Genomic DNA, 21,297 nt, shown 5'->3' with positions numbered 1-21,297 from the left:
AGCACTCCTGAAAGAAAGGATATTGCGGAGACATGGCTTAGCCACAGCCTGGGGGATGTTTCCAGAATGAGATTTTCACTCTGCAGCGGAGTGTGCGCTGATATGAAACTTCCTGGCAGATTAAAACTGTGTGCCCGACCGAGACTCGAACTCGGGACCTTTGCCTTTCGCGGGCAAGTGCTCTACCAACTGGAAGGTAGGAGGCGAGGTACTGGCAGAAGTGAAGCTGTGAGTACCGGGCGTGAGTCGTGCTTCGGTAGCTCAGTTGGTAGAGGCTTTGCCAGTGAAAGGCAAAGGTGCCGAGTTCGAGTCTCGTTCGGGCACACAGTTTTAATCTGCCAGGACGTTTCATATCAGTGCACACTCCGCTGCAGAGTGAAAATCTCATTCTGGAAACATCCCCCAGGCTGTGGCTAAGCCATGTCTCCGCAATATCCTTTCTTTCAGGAGTGCTAGTTCTGCAAGGTTCGCAGGAGAGCTTCTGTAAAGTTTGGAAGGTAGGAGACGAGGTACTGGCAGAAGTAAAGCTGTGAGTACCGGGCGTGAGTCGTGCTTCGGTAGCTCAGTTGGTAGAGCACTTGCCCACGAAAGGCAAAGGTCCCGAGTTCGAGTCTCGGACGGGCACACAGTTTTAATCTGCCAGGAAGTTTCATATCAGCGCACACTCCGCTGCAGAGTGAAAATCTCATTCTGGAAACATCCCCCAGGCTGTGGCTAAGCCATGTCTCCGCAATATCCTTTCTTTCAGGAGTGCTAGTTCTGCAAGGTTCGCAGGAGAACTTCTGTAAAGTTTGGAAGGTAGGAGACGAGGTACTGGCAGAAGTAAAGCTGTGAGTACCGGCCGTGAGTCGTGCTTCGGTAGCTCAGTTGGTAGAGCACTTGCCCACGAAAGGCAAATGTCCCGAGTTCGAGTCTCGGTCGGGCACACAGTTTCAATCTGCCAGGAAGTTTCATATCAGCGCACACTCCGCTGCAGAGTGAAAATCTCATTCTGGAATCGTCTCGAATTTGTTTATTCGTGGAAGCAGCTTTCCTTGGTATGTTCTGTGCTGAAATGAAAACTGATGCAGTGTCATCTCGTCTCCATGTTCCTGGAATCATTTCACCTGTTTGTAAATCGTAGGAATCGAAGCTTCCATGTGGGGTGTACTGGTTCCTTGCCGCAGCATTTCGCCTTAAAAAATTGTGGAGACATACAGCTGTAAGTGTGACAGTCTTTGCCTTTTCCGGTTGTAGCAACATAGGTTTTCTAAACACACGAAAAACTGAAGCCATAATGCCGAATGTGTTTTCAACAACCATTCTGGCCCTAGAAAGTCTGTAATTAAAAACTCTCTCTTTTGATCCTTTAACATGTTTTCCTGGGTAGGGTTTCATAATGTTTTCCTGTAAGGGAAAAGCATCGTCTGGTACAAAAACATATGGTAGGGCCTTGGTGCCACCTGGTAAGCATTCAGCATGTCGCAAGTTAAGTGTCTTTTTGTTAATTAACTCATTTATGCTCGCGTTTTTGAACACACCACCATCTGATATTCTGCCTTGGCAGCTGATATCTTCGTACAAAAAGTTGTAGCTGGCATCGACGACAGCAAGCAGCACAATGCTGAAGGAACCTTTATAATTATAATATTCACTTCCACTACCAACAGGGCACTGTAGCACGATATGTTTCCCGTCAATTGCTCCGACACAATGGGGGAACTGAAGAATCTGTGAGAATAAACATGCTGTTTCACTCCAGTCGTTTTCAGTCGCAGGTATCTGAAAGAAAGAAATTTGATTTTCAGGTTTTCGTACATTCGCCAGAGGGCACAAATGAGGATGAAGAGGTTGCAGCTGGACCTTCCAGTCCTCCACCACCAAAAATCAGAAGGATGATGGGCGATAAAAAAGACATGCAGCAACCCTTCAAGGTTGTGTCTCAATTGCTAACTAAAGTGCTGCAAAAACAAGAAGACAAGGACGATGAATGCAGTGCGTATGGGCAGTATGTGGCATCAGTTTTAAGGAAATTGCCCGAGTTAGAACGAGCAAAAACAATGGCTTTGCTTAATAATGTATTAATGAAACAACATGTAGCGTATTTAGAAAGTGAGCAGTCGAAAAGGGGTATGAATGTAGCAGGGCCATCATCATCATCAAGTAACAATTCCCCTGTTACATTTACAAGCTACGAAGACAGTGACAACGCAGTTGAAGAAGTTGTGTTTGACGAATTATGTAACGTAATTGAGAAATAATAACACTTCGAAAATGTGCTTATTTAACGATGTTTTTCATTTCCTTACCTTTACATAACCCTTCAGTACTTCCACCAGAGCTCCACATACTTCAGGTACTATTTTAGATATTGCTTGTTTCGAAATGCGAAATAAATACGCAAGGCTCTGAAATGAATCTCCTGTTGCCAGGAAACGAAGAGTAACTGCAAGTCTTTGGTTGACTGAAATAGCTTTCCTGAAATTCGTGTCTTTTTTTGAAACAAATGGTGATATCATATTTGCCAGATATTCAAAATCGGTAGGTGAGATCCGAGTGAAGTTGCGGAAGCTAGAGCCGTCTTCCATACTCAGCTCAAGTAGCAGGTTATTTCCGCCAGTTCTTGTATAGAATGTTTTTCTGCACTAACGACGAGGACGCCTTTCATTTTGTTTGTGTAAACCTTCTAGCATTAATAATGCAGCTCCACATATCATTATTGTTTCTTCGACACCAGACATAACGCAGCAGCAGACGATACGAACACAATAACACAAGGGGCACTGCAGACGGCGTGAACACACGAGAAATATTTACCGCCAGTGTGGACGGAAACAGAGACCAGAAACAAAGTCGGAAACATTTGCGAAACATCGCAGAAAACAATGTTTCCGGCAGAAACATGTTTCCAGTGGCAGTGTGTACGCGGCTTAAGAATGAACTAATAGTAGCAAACAGAGTGCTAAGAGATGCGCTACGTACAACAGAGGATCAAAAAGTTATTGTTGTAGGCATTCCACACAGACATGACCTTACTGAATCTTCTTGTGTGAACAGAGAAATCCAAAAAGCAAACAGGATGTACAAAAAGATCTGCAAGACCACTTCAAATGCTTTTTTCCTCAGTATTGACGATCTTGAAAGACAGCACTTCACAACACATGGCATGCATTTAAATAAATGGGGCAAATCGCTGCTCAGTCAAAAGATCAAAATGGTAGTGGATATTGTTTCTCCTAGATGTAAGAAAAGTGATCCTATTCCACTACCACTGGTAAAGGACGCCTGCAAAGTATCTTCCCTACCATGTACTCCAGTTGCAGCAGTAACACATCAGGTATCACTGATTACAAAAGAATGTGCTGGGAGAGAGGAAGCTGTAACTACAGTTACAACAGGTAGAACACCTCATTCAGGAACTAAGATAACAGAAACAGCAGAAGTGGCAGCATATTCAGCAACAAGTGTACCAACAGGTGATCCAGCTGTCCATTCTGCAGCAACATTTGAACCACCTACAGTGGGAACCCAGCCACTTAGATCATGCCATGAACAAGAAGACGCGAAGAGACCTCCAAGAGTAGAAGCAGTATCAAGTGTAGCGGGCAAACGGAAAACTGTACCTCCATTACGTCTAAATGATTTTTTAGTAGAAGGCAGCAAGGGGAAGAAGCCCATAAGATAAATAGTGCCAGAGATTTAATAGCCTCTCAGCAAAATAGTGCATCTGTAAAGAAAGACAGGTTTGATTTTATAATCTGTTATTTTAACATTGAAGGAGTAAGGGATAAAGAATTTATTGTCAATGACTTTGGATTAGAAAATAAGTTTGATATCTTTTGTTTAAGTGAACACTGGGCTAGTGAGAGTGAACTTACATTTATTAAATTTGATGATTATATTCTAGCCAGTAGCTACTGCAGAAAATTGCATTTAAGAGGTGGTGTGGCAATATATGTTAACAAGTCACTTAGCAGTACATTCAATAGATTAGATCTAGATTTTCTGTGTGATGAACAGAACTTTGAAGCTGCTGGTATAGTAATAGACAGTTTTAAGTTAGTTGTAATTTCCCTGTACAGGTCACCTAAGGGTATAACCAATGTATTTTTAGAAAAACTGAACCTGCTGTTACATGTACTTACAGATACTAGATGGATACATTATGATATTGTGATAGGTGGAGATGTGAATGCTGAATTCGATGTCACAACACAAAAACGTACTGTCACTGAACTCCAAAACCTACTAAGACAGTGCAACTTACATTCAGTCAATAACAAACCTACAAGAGAACATGCATGTCTTGACAATATTTTTGTAAATTTTAAAACAACAGAAGAATCATGTTTTGTGACAGTATTTCCATATTCTGATCATGATTCAGTATCTTTAAATTATACAAGTAGGTTCCCTCTTGATAAGAGTTATGTAAATAAGTTTGTCCCAGAAGTTGTGGTCACTAGACCAGTCACAGATGAGAAAATTGACAGGTTTCGTACGTCCCTTTCTAACAGAGATTGGTTTGGCCTGTGTTATGATGAGACACATTATACTCTAAGCAATTGTCTGCCAGCAAAGGTACTATTTGATAGGTTTCTCAAAGCATTTTTGGGACACTTTAATGACTGCATACCAATAAAGAAATGCAAAGTAACTGACAGAGTCCTAAAAGCAAAAGTTCCAAATAGACAAAATACATGGTACACAAAACAGCTGTCTACTATGAAAAATCAAGTTATGTTGTTGTACAATATTTATAAAAATCTGAAAACCAACCATGCTAAACTAGCCTATGTTAGATCTAGGAATGTGTACAAAAAAGCAATTGTGGAAGCCAAACAAGCACACAATCTCAGAAGTATTGAGAAATCCACCAATAAGTGCAAAGCAGCATGGACTCTAATAAATAGTGTCGCCAAAGATAAAAGAAGTGACAAAATTAGTATCTCTCCCCAGGAATTTAATGACTTTTTTATTAAATCAGTTGAGGAAGTAGGAAGTGCTATAATTAAACCTGAAATCAGCTCATCACAGTTACTGTCAACAAATATTGCTAGGTCATCAACAAACACAAGTACCTTCAATTTTTCTGAGGTCTCTCCTGGTTTTGTGTTAAGAATAGTGAAGCAGTTAAAATCATCAGACAGTGTAGACATATATGACCTGTCTTGTAACATGCTTAAGAAAGTAATAGACTGTATAGTGTACCCCCTAACATATTGTATAAACAAGTGTATACTGGAGAGTTTTTTCCCTGATGAGCTTAAACTGTCTAGGGTAGTTCCAGTACATAAAAAAGGAGATAAAAATTCTGTCTCAAGTTACAGGCCAATATCCATAGTCCCAGTTTTCTCAAAAGTTCTAGAATGCATAATTTACCATCAATTATCTGTTTACTTTGATAACATAGGATTAATAAGTGGATCACAGTATGGCTTTAGGAGAAACCTGTCAACCATTGATGCCATAGACAATGTTGTTAAATACATCCATCAAGTATTTGAAGATAAATGCTTTGCCCAAGTGACTTTTTGTGACCTAAGCAAAGCCTTTGACTGTGTAGAACATACACTACTACTCGAAAAAATGGACTTTTACGGTGTTACAGGTAACAGCCTTAAGCTATTAAGCTCATATTTACAAAACCGTAAGCAAGCTGTCTGTGAAATGTCCAGTATAGAACAAGTTGAGGTAGGTGTTCCGCAGGGATCTGTGCTGGGCCCTTTCCTTTTCCTAATAATGATAAATGACGTGCCATCATTTGTCAAATCCAGAACAGTACTCTATGCTGATGATACAACATTTCTGATCAGCAGTAATGATCTTAATAGCCTTAAAACATGTGTTACAGAGAACTGAGCAAGCTTCACTCTGGTTTAAAGCAAATGGGTTCTTGCTTAATGGAAGCAAAACCCAGCAGATGGTATTTAGTTTAAAAGACAAGTTTCCATCAGATGATCCTAGTTGTGTTAAATTTTTGGGGGTATATTTGGATGATGAACTTTCTTGGAATCCACATATTAAGTATATTAGCGGTAAATTGTCTAGGGTAATCTATTTGTTAAGGCGATTAATGCACTGTGTACCTAAAAATTATGTTAGAGTATCTTAATACTCATTTTTCCAAAGCATCATATCCTATGGCATTATTTTATGGGGAAACTCCACTTGTGCGCATGATACACTATTGCTGCAAAAGAAAGCTATTAGGATAATTACAGGCTCACCATACAAGGCTCATTGTAAACCTTTGTTTACTCAACAAAAAATCATGACAGTAATAAACCTATATATTTATTATGTTTTAATCTACACAAAAAAGAATTTACGTAAAGTAAAACGCAGGGCAAATATATTGTTACAGCACTAGGACAAACAGCTCTATCTATACGCCCTTCCACAGACTGTCAAAATCAGTTAACAGTTATGAACTTATGGGCCACAAATTATTTAACAAACTTCCACAAGGTATACAAAATTTACCAGAGCAACAATATAAACAAACAAACACTTTATGACTGGTTAGTTGTAAACCCATTCTACAATGTAAAGGATTTCATGACCTGTGATATTAAACTGTAAAATTCTTAACAATTCTGTCCTTCTATAGCATATACTGTACTGTATTGTATTATATGTATGACTTTGTCTATTGCTGTAATGGCTTAAAGACAATAAAATTATTATTATTATTATTATTACAGGAATTAGTAAGTTGAAGAGCGTATTTTTCTTCCTTTTTTTTCATGTAGATGTATCAAAACATTATCCTTGCCACAAAACGATTCGTTAATTTATCTTTGTCGCGGGCTATAAGTTGTTCAGTTTACGTATAGCTTAGATGTATAAAAAGAAAATAATGAAAGAAGAAATATGACCTGTCTTGTAACATGCTTAAGAAAGTAATAGACTGTATAGTGTACCCCCTAACATATTGTATAAACAAGTGTATAATATAATATAAAATAATATAAACCAACATATTTTTCAACTTCCCTAATTTTTTCTTCCTTCTTCATTTTCCATTTGGGATCTTTGGGCATGTGACTTTAATTATTTTAATTTATCTCTCATAATATTTAAACACTTGAAACAGCTGATGTATTGTTCATAAACAAAATATGACTGTGTAATGATGCCAAAAATGTATTTTTCATTAAAAGCCGTACTTTTCTTCGGTGGTTAACGTTAAATCAGTATTTAAAACTGTAATTCTTATTCCACTTTGGACAAAGTAATGTAGATGAAGAATCTATATAAAACGAAATTCAAGCAAAATGAGTAATAGAAATAATGAATGCAATAACAAGGAGAAAAATATAGGATGATAAAATGGAAGAATTAAATCGAAATTAATACATAAAAGTAATTCAAATCAACAATGTAGGAAAAGATAGATTGCTAATTACTGGAAAGAAGACATGTCAACTTGCTGACAGGCACTATTAAAAGACCCTCACACGAGCTTTCAGTAACAGCCTTCGTCACTTCACAGTGGTCACTTCATCAGTAAAGACACACACACACACACACATGACTGCCAACTCCAGCATCTTGGGCCGGAATGTGTGTGTGTGTGTGTGTGTGTGTGTGTGTGTGTGTGTGTGTGTGTGTTTTTTTTTTTTTTTTTTTTTTTTTTTTCTCTTAATCGTGCCTGTCTGCAACTTGACATGTCTTCTTCATGGTAAGTAGCAATCTATCTTCTCCTACATTGTTGATATTCCTATCTGGAGTTTCCATTGTTTAAATAATTAAATCACATGCACAAAGGCTCCAATATGAAAAAGAATGACAGGAAGAAATAATGAGAGCAATTTTAAAAAGTTGATATGTTGATTAAAAAGAAGTGACTAAGTAACAGAAATTAAAAAATTAAATTTTACCAATTAATTGAATAAAATTAATGACCAAAGTCATTTTGATAAAGATCTAAAAATAAAATATTTCAAAGCACCTGTTAAGATTTGAACCAACAACCTCTTGCACATGATGCCTGCACCTTACTTAGTATGCTTCGCAACCCATCTGTGGATCGTCCCTTTTTTAAAGCTGAAGTGCATCACATGAAATTCTGATTCCCCTTCCCCTCCCCCTTCTGTTATTTGCAAACATGGGGCCACCAGGATGAATGGCTTTAGGATGTGAAACTTGTGACTTTCACCATCACTATATAGATAAATTCAAAAAGTCGATCCCAACTCTGGGGATATATCCTCATTAGCGTTGTACAATATGATAGGTTTTCTTCCTGTTTCAATGGTGTATGAAATGCAGAAAAAATTATTGCTTAAATGCCCTTGTGAGTAGTACAAGTAGTCCAATTTTGTATTCACTGTTCCTAAAGGAGTGATACATGAGGGGGTGAACTATATTTCTAAATTCTTCACTGAATAATGGTTCTTGATACATTCTAATTAGGCTTTCACCAAATAACTGCAGTCTATATTCAAACATATGCCAATTCAGGTTTTTCTGTGTTGCTGTGACACTGTCTGATGAATCAAGTAAACTTGTGATCACTTTTGCAGCCCTTCTTTGAATATGTTCCATATACCCTGTTAGTTGTGTGTGTGGGGCTTACATATTTGAGTAGTGTTCTAAGATGGAGTGCATGAATGTTTGGTAAGCAATCTCCTTTGTAGACTGATTGCATTTTCCCAATATCCTGCCTAGGAACTGAAGCCTGCCACCTGATTTACAGACTATCAAGCTTACAAGATCATGCTATTTTATATCCGTACAAACCGTTGCTGTCTGAATTGACTTATTCCAAATGTGAATTACTGATAATGAAGCCAAAGGATACTACTTTTCCGCATTTTGTGCACAGTTTTACATTTGAAACAAGTTGCCAAACTTTGCACCACTTTGAAATCTTTTCAAGAACTTCAGCTCTCTTCGGATAGTGCTTCATTATAGATGATTACATCATCTACCAAAAGTCTGAAATTTCTATTTATATTGTCTGTCAGGCCATTAATATACCAGAACTATATAAACAGCAAGTGTTGCAACAGACTTCCCTGGTGCACACCTGAAGTTATTCCAACTGCTGTGGATGACTATCCATCCCTGATAACATGCTGCATCTTCCATACCAAAAAATCTTCAATTTAGCCACAAATTTTGTTTGATGTATTGTATTTTTGTTAATAAATGTTGACATGTTATTTAGTCAAATCTTCTGAAAGTCCAGAAAAACTTCTTCCACCTGATTACTTTGCTCCATGGCTTTCAGGGTGTCATGTAAGAAAAGCACAATTTTGTTACACATACTGATAACCATGCTGGTTAGCATGGAGGAGATCATTCTGTTTAAGGTATCTCATTATGCTCCAGCTCAGACCATATTCTAAGAGTCTGTAACAGTTCCACGCAATGGATGAAAATATGCAAGAAACAGCATGAATGTAAATGTCAAACGTTCCAAATACCAAATCCCACATTTCTCAGGAGAATCAAAATACAATGTATCTCTTTTTCTACATAACTCATATGTATCTAAAAAGATTGAGAAGGTATTCTCACACCACATAATCATGTTTTTCACCTCATCACTGCCAAAAATAACAAGACAAACTACAAAATAAGTAATTTGTTAAGAATGTTCTAGGGAACTTCTGGTTTAAGGGCCAATATGTAATGCCTTTAATACTGAGGCACTACTTCTTATTTATAATAATACAAGTCCAGAAACACAGCAGTAATGTTTTACTTAGTCGAAGTACAGTCAAGAAAAAGCATTTCTTATATCTTTTAAATTTTTTGCTGGACAATAACAACATTAAATTCAAGAAAAAAGTATCAGTATTGACTTCTGTTTCTTACACAACTCCATTCTTGGAATCACATGTTGTAAATGTTATTGTAGAACTCACTGTGCTGTTGAAGAAGAAATGGAAACTTCATCAATTGTTCCTTTTGTTATGCAACTGATAAACATGGCTGGTCTTTCAGTTGATGTACCCCATGGCGTACATCAGCTACGATCTTTCATCTTTTGCACACATTGACATTTTTTGAATCTTCCATTTCGGAGTAAGAATTTTTAATAGGTATTTGAAATAGACAAGTACGAGACACATCAATCACAATACGTTTGGAACGTAACATTTCTATATTGATGGCAACATTTCAACTTCATCTTTAAAATCAAAGAAGTCAGTTGTATGCATTGGAATTACATGGAATTGGTTCATAACTATAGCTGGCTAAACAGTCTTGTGTAAATCTCGTGGAACAAAGACCTTCATTATCTTTCATTTTCCAGACATACATTGATTTGTCTGTTCAATTTTGTGACTTCCTTTTACTATTTTTAAAACCCAATTACAAATAAATTTTATTCATGCAATCAAAATCTCGTATGCACTCTACTTACCACACGAACTTTGCTTCAGCTAAATGAAGGAGACTTTGATGCATGGTACTGGGAACTCCAGAGAAACGCACAGCTTGGCACGAAGACCATGCACCATTAAGTAACAAATGTTTAAAATATTTTCTCCGTGATATGATACTTGGAACAAGACTAGGAACATGCAGCAGAGTACCAAGAACACATTTTATGAAAAAATGATATTGAACATCTGTCATTTTCATTTTTGTAGGTTGTATTGCATTTATTTTTTTGTTTGTTTGTTTGCATTTTTGCATATTTCTAATGTTAAACATTCTCCATAATTTACTATTATTTTTTTCTGATTAATGCATTTCATTATGTAGCATATTTGATATAATAGCCTGTTTATCTGTGTGGAACTTGTGTTTCTCCCAGTGTATAAAGTGTTCAAACAACTTATGGGAAGGCAGCTGGATGACATCTTCAACAACAGAGATGAAGATTACAGTCCTAGTAGTAGTTTATTTATCCAGCAACAATGTACATTGTATGGATTTCGTCAAAGAACATAGTATAACAAAAATAAGATGAGGGTGTACAGTTTCCTACATAATATAATTGTTCATTATACCCATCACAATTTTTGGGCAATGCAACATTGACTACTGTAATAATGAGAAGGATCTTTTACATGAAATACATTACAAGTAAATAATTGATTTAACACTTTTGTATAGAAAAATTAACATTGAGGCTGTGGTAAGCATTTGATTTAAGGTACTATTTGCATATAGTAAATGAATGTAGTTACTTGTTACAAGGTTACTGGAGATATTCATTTATACTATAATAGCAGTTGGTCATTAAGACTCTAAATATTGCTTCCTTGAATGCAGACAGTGTTTTTATTTCTTTTATCTGAGTTGGAAGTTTGTTGTACAAAATAGTGCACTGAATGTTGGTTTGTTTTTCTGTTAAAGCCTTGTTTACTCTTTTTATGTGGATGTCATTGCACATTCTTGTATTGTAGGAATGAAGATCTGAGTTGGTTTTATAATTATCAATCTGCATTTTTATATTAACAACACTTTTTTTATATAGAAGCATGATAACGGTAGAATATTTAGGTGTTGAAATAACTGTTTGAAATTATTCTAACTGCTCGTTTCTGTAATGTGAAGGTGGTTTTCATGTTTGCCTCATTATGAGCCCAGAGAGTTAGACCATAGGTGATAGCAGAATGGATGTAAGCAAAGTAGACAGTTCTGCTACACTCTCTACTACACATGGTACTGATTATGTGTAACGCAAAGCAAGCAGAGCTTAACTTGTTGGTGAGGTTGAGAATGTGGGCTTTCCAGTCTAAAGTTTCATCAATTTGCACACCTACGAATTTTGTGGCAGCTACCCTTTCAATTTGTTTATTTTGAATTTTGAGATTCACGTCATGATGAGACTTTGTTTTCTTGTAATGCATATAATTAGTTTTTGAAGTATTTAAGGTTAGCCTGTTCAGTTCAAATCAGTTTTGTATGTATTCCGAAACTCTGGTTGCACATGTTGGCAATACCCTATTTATGTTTGTTACAACAATATTTGTGTCATCAGCAAACAAAGCTATGTCTGTACCATGGAAATACAGAAGCGTTCGATTCCACCCAGCTCTTTTGCCCCATGATGTCACAAATATGGCGGAAATGACCATAAACCATGAATCCAATATGGCGGGTATGACATCATTACAGAAACTTGATAAACACGAAAATGCATCGAAAAACTGACACACACACACGTTCCACAAAAAACCTAATGACACTAACAGAACAAGCACGGCAAATCAGGGGTTTTTGGGTGGAGACAAACTAAACAAATTTAGACACACACACCCCCATACAAAACCACACAAAATGACGAAAACAACCGACAACACAAAACTCCCCAAATTCTACTAAACACAATATTCATTGTAATCGGACACTTCCCTTGACCTACACAGGTCAACAGCAGCTCCCGATCCAACAAATTGGAATCGAACACTTCCCTTGACCTATAAAGCTCAACAGCAGCTCCCGATCCCACAAATTGGAATTGAACACTTCCCTTGACCTATATAGCTCAACAGCAACTCCCAATACCTGAACAGCCACAACCACAAATCAGAATCGAATACTTCCCTTGTCCTATATAGCTCAACAGCAACTCCCCATAATGGCCAACAAACAGCCACAAACACAAATTGGAATCGAACACTTCCCTTGACCTATACAGCTCAACAGCACTTCCGATACCGGAACAGCCACAACCACAAATCAGAATCGAACACCACTTGTCCTATATAGCTCAACAGCAAATCCTAATAACGGGCAACAAACAGCCACAACCACGAATTAGAATCTACCACTTCCCTTGACCTGTATAGCTAAAAAGCAGCTCCCGCTTCCATAAATTGGAATCGAACACTTCCCCTGACCTATATAGCTCAACAGCAACTCCCAATACCTGAACAGCCACAACCATAAATCAGAATCAAATACTTCTCTTGACCTATATAGCTCAACAGCAACTACCTATAATGGCCAACAAACATCCACAACCACAAATTGGAATCGAACACTTCCCTTGACCTATACAGCTCAACAGCAACTCCCAATACCGGAACATCCACAACCACAAATCAGAATCAAACACTTCCCTTGGCCTATATAGCTCAACAGCAACTCCCAATAACGGGCAACAAACAGCCACAACCACGAATTATAATCTACCACTTCTCTTGACCTGTATAGCTAAAATGCAGCTCCCAATTCCATAAATTGGAATCGAACACTTCCCTTGACCTATATAGCTCAACAGCAACTCCCGATACCAGAACACCAACAGCCACAACCACACATTATAATGGAACACTTCCCTCGACCCCAACAAACAACATATACACTAACAACAAGAAAAATAAAAACTTACCAGAACAAAGTTCCGGCACTGCAACCTAGGTCGGCCATCACAATCACACACAGTCTCATACACAGGCACACACCCAGCCACACACACACACCCACACACAACCACAAACCAACGAAAAAATACACAACCAAAAGCAAGACCCAACCCACCCACACCCCACCCTCCAACCCAACCTCCCCCCCCCCCACCCCAAAATAAAACACCCATAAACAAAAACCAAAGGAAAAATAAAAAAAATCTCAATCACACACTATAACTCAACAAAAACTGCAACAAAATAGATCCTTCACAACTAAATCACAAACCAACACACTCTCTCCCTCCTCACAAACACTAACAACAACTAACCCCCCCCCCCCGAGTAGCAGCGGCCCACCCACCCAAATTCACCCTAACTAACCAGTTTCGGCCTATACATTTTACTAATAGCCCTTTAAAAAAAAACAATAGCCCTCAGGGACGCTCTTCCACTACAGTACTCATCTAAATGAGACTGAAGGTTGGAAGAGAGCCTCTTCCCCCTCCCAAGAACTGACTTAACGGCTCCCCACATCCCCTCTATAGTATTTGTACAAGCCCCCGTCTCATAATTTTTTAACTCTAAACTATGGTTAACTACTAAATGATTGTACTCCCTCTCACCCAACCCCCTACAAGAAGAAAATGCATCTAAAACTACTGTGGAACCCGGTTCTATATACTCCTCAATTAATCCCACTAATTCCACCTTAGACCACCCCTCCACAACCCTGAAAACAGATTCAGAACACCTACCCCCCAGTACAACAGCCCCCCACACCCAGAGACCAACCACAGACTTACCCCTCCCATACTTCCTTTTCCCAAAGTGCGACTCATCCACCTCCACAACAACCCCAGGCCCACCCAACTTACCCCTGTACTTAATAAACTTAGAACATACTTCACGACAAAACAAAAACCAGTCAAGCACACTCTTCTCACTCATGCCAGTCTCATGCGCGCAAAACTATGTGAGGATCTATAACAAAAAAAAATGTCATCAATACAATCTCGCGCATGCCCAACCTAGACTTCTCGAACCAGGAACGTATCGAGCGCCACAGGCCATCCTTACAGCAACACCACATATAACCGTCCCTGGTCCGAGATGCCAGAACTTTGGACAATCTCATTTCATGCCCACAAATAGAGCATTTGATAACCTCTGCTAATAAACCAAAAAGCTGCAAAAATGTAATGAGCTCCAACGAAGTATCGCCCATCATTGCATTCAGGCGAATGCTCTTGATTTTATCCTTCATATCCATATGTAACCAAAAACAGCAACCAATTAATTTACTCAAATTAACACATGACCTACAGCGAACAGCACTACAATAACTTTCACACAAAACCACTAAATCGTTAACTCACTGAAACAAATTCCGCTTGAAACACAGCCAAAACATGACATGTCACTAGAATGAGTAACACCAAACGGAACCCATTACACCACACAACATGAAACCCATAAACACACCACCAGAGGGCACAACGAACCGCAACACAACAACATCTACAAACACGCCACACTCACAAACCAAACTCCACGTCGTCATGACATCACACACTACAGCAGCCTTACATCACGCCGTCATAACGTCACACACCACAACAGCCTTATGTCACGGGTCAAAGTCGACAGGTAGGATATTGATCTCATTTCATGGTCTTGATATCATTGATATAAATAAGAAATAAGAGAGGTCCTAGGATGCTACCCCGAGGTACTTCAATTGGTACAGTCTGCATGTCCGATCTGTACACAATGATTTGGTTTTTATTGTTTGCTGAGTTTGCTTGTTTGTAACGTGTGTCTTGGGCCAAGGGCATACCCAGGATGTGAACTGAAAAGGGGAAGGGAGAACAAGTCATATCAGTTTCACGGTGAATGGTAAGAGAGATTTAGATTTCACGACAAATGGTTCCAGTTACAATACTACCGATCTGTATCCATTACATATTCTGCCTTTCTTTATCATCCCCACCTAAATAATGACATTCAAATTCCGTTGCCTCCAACACTAACCCGAAGTATGGCCAGGTGAAATTAATTAATCACTGTAACATATCTATCATCTTGTCAGCCAAGTGTAATTTTCCACACTGTGTATCATCATGCCCGTAAGACTCCATGTTTCTCAAAGACCCAGATCCTTTGAAGGATCAGAGAATGGTGGGGATATGAATGCGGAAAGATTGCAACATTACACAAAATTGAACAGACATCTCTAACATTCACTTATATATACCACACATAAGGGTTACAACACACACTGGAATACAACGGCAATATAAACTACCTGAAAACACTTAAAGAGGAAAAAACTAACAATTAAGAAGGATACACCAGCATAAAGTAAAAGTGAAACTCCTTATAATCTTCTGTAATTCCTAGCTGCATATATGCACTCACATTGGATCAGAAGTCTTAGCTACTTCTTACTAACACTCTTAGAAACTCTAAATCCCTCCTGGAAGCTACACTGATACTTCAGATCGTTATATTCATATGATTTTTAAAAATAAAAAGAGAGGTGTAGCATGTAGGTCCACATTTGAAATGCAAACAGTAGTGATTCTGCTCGGCATTGAATTGACAAGTATTTGTTAGGTTTCTGATTTATATGGCAAAAGATGTCTATGCACAGGTCACACACTCCCCTAAATTGTGGGTCGGTGGCTAGCAATCGCCAAGTTTGGGCCCAATAGCATCCAAAATGAGTCCCATTGGGTTTACATCAGGCAAATTTGGTGGCCAAGACATTACCGTTAATTCACTATCGTTCTCCACAAACAACTGACCGCAATAATGCTCATGTACACAACTGTCATGGTGACTTTGATTATCACCACAGATTCCATGGAAACCAAAGTGAATGTCCCACATGGAGTAACACTGTACCTATCTGCTGTGCTGCTGGTGCAGTGTGTGTTTCAGAAAAGTCGTTGAAACTTGATGCGCAAGTCGCCGAAGTGGTGTTTGGGAGGCTCTAGTCACAAGACATTTATATTTTTAGTGCATGTTTCAAGCTGCCATTTTCCTTGATGAAGGCAATTCAAACATGACCACTGACCTGGTATAACAAGAGATGTGATTCTTCTGTCCGGACAACGTGTTTCTGTTGATCAACATTCCAGTCTCTATTACTCTTGCTCACTGCATCATAATTGATGGTGTCATTGAGTCAACATGGGAACACAAAGAGTTATGTGCTGTGAAGCCTCATGTTCAGCAATGTGTGCTGAATGGTATGTTCTGAAACACTTGTGCCTATACCATTCTGTCTTTAGATCTGTCACAGATCACCGCCTATCCTATCATACAGATGATGAGCGGCAAATGTCCAAAACCTTGTTGCTTACTCTTGGATTCATGAACCTTCAACCACTTTCCATGGATGCTCACTACAGTATAAGGCAAACATCTAACCAGATTCATCTTTCAATATACTCTTTCTCAGGTGCCAGGTCATAACAACTGCTTTTTTGTCAAAGACGCTTATGTCAGCAGTTTTCACTATTTGCTTGCCATATCATCACTTGAATGATTCCCCATTCATTTCTGCTCTGCTTATATTCTTTCCTTACCATGTCACATGCCCAGAATGCCACCTGTCTGACATTCACTCTCACAGTGGTCAGAGATCATAATGAAAACATTATGATCTTCTTAGTATAGGCTCGGTAACAGTAAGTTACATGTTCTCCACTATTCTACCAAACAGAATTCAATCCTCTCACTTGCAAATTAACTACAACGTGCTTGCTTTGACACTTTATCTTGCAGTATTCAGACTGTGTCTCTCTGCTTTCTGCTGATCCAAGTAGAATTCCCAGCCTCTTCCTTCATTATGTTTACTCACTGCCTCATATTATCTCACCACACCCTGCACTCATTATTCACTCGTGGACTGCCTACAAGTATTAACCACCCACACTCCCTACATGTTCCCACACCAAACACACTTTCAGCCTTTTTACTCATTAGACTGATTGTCTCATAAACATCCAAAAAAACAAACTTCTATAAATCATTTGGCTCCTTTTAACCCCACTGCTACATTAGGTCCTCCCACATGAATTTCCCAATATATCTGTAATTGGAAATCACAAATATTACTTTTAAAAAGGAAAACAACACATTGTAGCTTATAACCAACAACTGTTTGCTGTTCACAAAAAGCTTCAGAGTTCATGGATCCATGTCTCCATAACAACTTCAGGTACTGCATAGTCCTCATAGCAGCTGAGAATGGCTGCCCAGAGTAGTCTAGCTTCTTGTACCCAAGCACATAGCTAAGCCTGCATTTTGGCTCCATGCAGTTGCTGCACAATACATGTGAGCCATTCTCTTTCATGGGGGATTATTCTCGAGGGAGATGTTATTTTCCCTACAGCTGAGGTAGGAGATTTCCCCCATTCCCCTTTAACCAAAGGCTGACAGGTGATGACTTGACACATACCTTCTGAACAAGGCCTGTTTGTGTAGCGGAGTATGACCTAATTGGGATAAATGTTAAAACTTACTCTGTTCAGTTTCCAAACAACAATTATTTTTGTAAAACATTCTTATGCCAAAAGTATGATGCTAATTATACCTCTAGTTCAAGATTACCAAATGGCAAAGTTCTATGTAGGTCACTGAAGTTGTTCAACAGGGCTGCTGACTGTACATGGATGCCATGACACATTTCAAAAGTTTTTTTTTTACCTGTAGCCTACAAATACATACTCTATGGAGATCTGACCATCACTTCATAATGTGCAGGTGATCCGCATGCTCTTCGTGGTGGTGGCAGAGTTCTTCGTGTGCTGGACACCACTGCATGTACTCAACACATGGTATCTGTTCAATCCGGATGCAGTGTATGCCTATGTGGGCCGCACAGGCATTTCACTGGTGCAGCTGGTGGCATATGTGAGCTGCTGCTGCCATCCCATCACATACTGCTTCATGAACCGACGTTTCCGCGCAGCCTTCCTTGGTGCTTTTCGCTGTCCCCGCCGCAGGTGAGCAAATTGAATTTGTGCATGCACTAGGCAAGAAGAGACAGGACATAGTGTCTCAAACCCATCAACAATAATTCCAAGAGCATCAGAGTCTCAGTGCAAATCATGAGCAGCATTGAATCACCGTGTATCTCAAAACAAACATCAAGTCACACAACAGGACACATTACAATAACATAAGACACTTCATCAACTTCATTCCCTAGTGTTCTGGTATGCTTGTTTGGCTGCATAGGTACTTTAATTAGCTTTTGAGCACCAGACAGGTTTTACCAATAAATTGGATTGGTCACAGGCACTGAATTTCACGTTTTTAGCTCTTTTCAAGTATTCAAAAGTGACTCTACCCCCTCCCACAATGAATTTTCTGAAAGTGTTATGGTAACACGTAAATTTAGTGGTTCTAATCACACTACATGTAAACCAAAATTAATTTCAATAATCTGGCATAAGGCTAATTCCACGGAGACTGGAGATGTTTGCTGCAAAATCTAGACGTAACCTTACAATATTATCTAATGCTGAATCAAACAGTGGAAAATCCAGGATAGAATGTAACAACATTATGAAAAAGAAAGCTGCTACTCACCATATAGTAGAGATGCTGAGTCGCAGACAGACACAACAAAAAGAGTGTCACAAGTAACAAATAAAGCTTTCAGCCATTAAGGCCTTCATTAACAATGGACAACAGACACACACACACACACACACACACACACACACACACACACTCTCTCTCTCTCTCTCTCTCTCTCTCTCTCTCTCTCTCTCTTTCTCTCTCATGTGAACACAACTCACACACTCAACTGCAATCTCAGGCAACCGAAACCACACTCTCTCTGGTTTCAGTTGCCTGAGACTGTAGTCATGGGTGAGTTGTGTTTGTGTGTGGGTGCACGCATGTGTGTGTGTGGGCACGCGCGCACATCTGTCATCTATTGTTGATTAAGGTCTTAATGGCCGAAATCTTTATCTGTGACAGTCTTTTTGTTGTGCCTATCTATGACTCAGCGTCTCTGCTAATGCTGAATCATTAGAGTGGTCTTACTTTCCCCCTTTTAGCCCAAACTTTTGTTCACCATGAAATGTTCTTCAGGTCCTTTCGCCAGTGCATTAAACACAAATGTAATGTGTGTTCTTTCACTCACTTACACTCCCATAATGGATTAAGATTGTTCCCCTTCCAGAAACTTAACTGTTATTTTCTTTCTGAGGTACCTAAAACTGTTATGATATTAGTATACCTAGTAACCCTCTATGTGTAATGAAATTTCTTTTACTGTACTCATCCAGTATCTATTTAACAAATTAGAATGGTTCTTCATCATTACACAGGTTGATACTGAATAGGTAAAACTAATAAAAGCATTGCTATTTCATCATAAATGGTGAACTGAAAGGAAAACTTACTTATTTCACAGAGAACCTGCTAAAAATCTAAAAGCTTCCAGAGCCATTGAAAAGAAGTTGAAACATGCCTTACATCTGTTACTTAAAGAGGTTGTGGTGCCAGGCAAAGTCTCACTAGTGGCTCTGGTCACAATAGACATCCTTTTGGAATGTGAGACAAATTACATAATAAATTTCTCTGAAGATAAACTGGAAAACTCTTACTGGTGGACACGGTTAATATGGTTCAAATGGCTCTCAGCACTATGGGACTTAACTTCTAAGGTCATCAGTCCCCTAGAACTTAGAACTACTTAAACCTAACTAACCTAAGGACATCACACACATCCATGCCCGAGGCAGGATCTAACCTGCGACCATAGCGGTCACGCGGTTCCAGACTGTAGCGCCTTTAACCGCTTGGCCACACCGGCCGGCCATGGTTAATATATGCACTACTAAACTACTGCAAATAGGTTAAAGAAGAGTCATCAGCCCCACCTTGACATATGAGACAGCATTAAATTTGTCTCTATTCCAATACTAAAGATTAATGCCCTGTCGCTATCTAACTACATTCAGCAATATTCTGAGATCCAACTTCTAGACTGGAAAATGTACAATGGAAACAATCAACACATCACCTCTAGCCTGATTTCCAGCAACTTACAAAGACAAAACAGGACAGAAACTCAAAGTCAATAAATAAAAAGTAAAGAAACACACACACTTGAAGTTTCCACAAAAATAAATGTAATTTGTTGGCTTCAATTGAAACTCACCAAGTCCTTCACTTATTAATACCACCTCAGGCCAGCTAATGGCTCAATACTCTCATATTAGTCCTCTTTGTACCAAGCACATGTATGCTCATTAAAATCCAAAACTTGCCTAGAAAACCAAGAAATGATGGAATAGTATTCATGCCCGCACACGAGAATACACTTTCAATACTTGTAGTCCATCAATATTTGAAAATTAACTCTGTTGATCACAAAGAATCACTAAAATCCAACTTCATAGATCTTAACACTTTAAAACACCACCTCTGCACCAGCAGTCTCCTAGCAGCTCCATGAAATTTTTTAACAATCAGGCATTTCAGCCAGTCAGCCACAGGAGCAGAATTCAAATGTTCTCACATGCCATTCCCTGCTCTCGCTAATCACACTTCTATGATAAGTGCTGATTCCTCTCAAGATTTTTCAGAAGTTTATTTCAACAGATGCTGAAGGACATTTGCATTCATGAGAAAACCCTTAAGCCATCATATCAGTTTCCAACAACAAACCAGTTCAACAGTGTATGAGAAAAAAGACCTAACATCTCCTGACTGACAAAAGTCTTGTTCCACCAGATGCTGGAAACTGGCTCTATTATCTTCAGCCACCAGGAGGAATGCCCCATGTTGTGGCAGAGAATTAAATAATATAATGTCAGCATATGTATGTAAAACTACCGGTGCATAACATATTTAAAAAAAACTTCTGAGACTGTTTCTTGTAGACCCAAAATAAAGGATTGGGATTTAGATCCCACACAACTCTGATATGTATATTAAACATATCTTGACTTTATCAGAG

At 38.8% G+C, this 21,297-nt stretch overlaps 1 protein-coding gene across 1 annotated transcript in view; it reads left to right on the top strand.

Annotated features, from left to right (window-relative positions):
- The window catches only part of LOC126229569 (cholecystokinin receptor type A-like), a 148,769-nt gene extending 130,443 nt beyond the window's left edge, over nt 1-18,326 (top strand). The window contains exon 4 of the mRNA XM_049942337.1: nt 18,081-18,326. Within this exon, the coding sequence (XP_049798294.1) occupies nt 18,081-18,326 (246 nt within the window). The remainder of the gene's footprint in view (nt 1-18,080) is intronic.
- The last annotated feature ends 2,971 nt before the right edge of the window (nt 18,327-21,297 follow it).

This window comes from Schistocerca nitens, unplaced genomic scaffold (assembly GCF_023898315.1).
Source record: "Schistocerca nitens isolate TAMUIC-IGC-003100 unplaced genomic scaffold, iqSchNite1.1 HiC_scaffold_375, whole genome shotgun sequence".
Lineage (NCBI taxonomy): Eukaryota > Metazoa > Arthropoda > Insecta > Orthoptera > Acrididae > Schistocerca > Schistocerca nitens.
The sequence above is the reverse complement of the archived record's forward strand: the minus strand, read 5'-3'. Positions and strand labels throughout refer to the sequence as shown.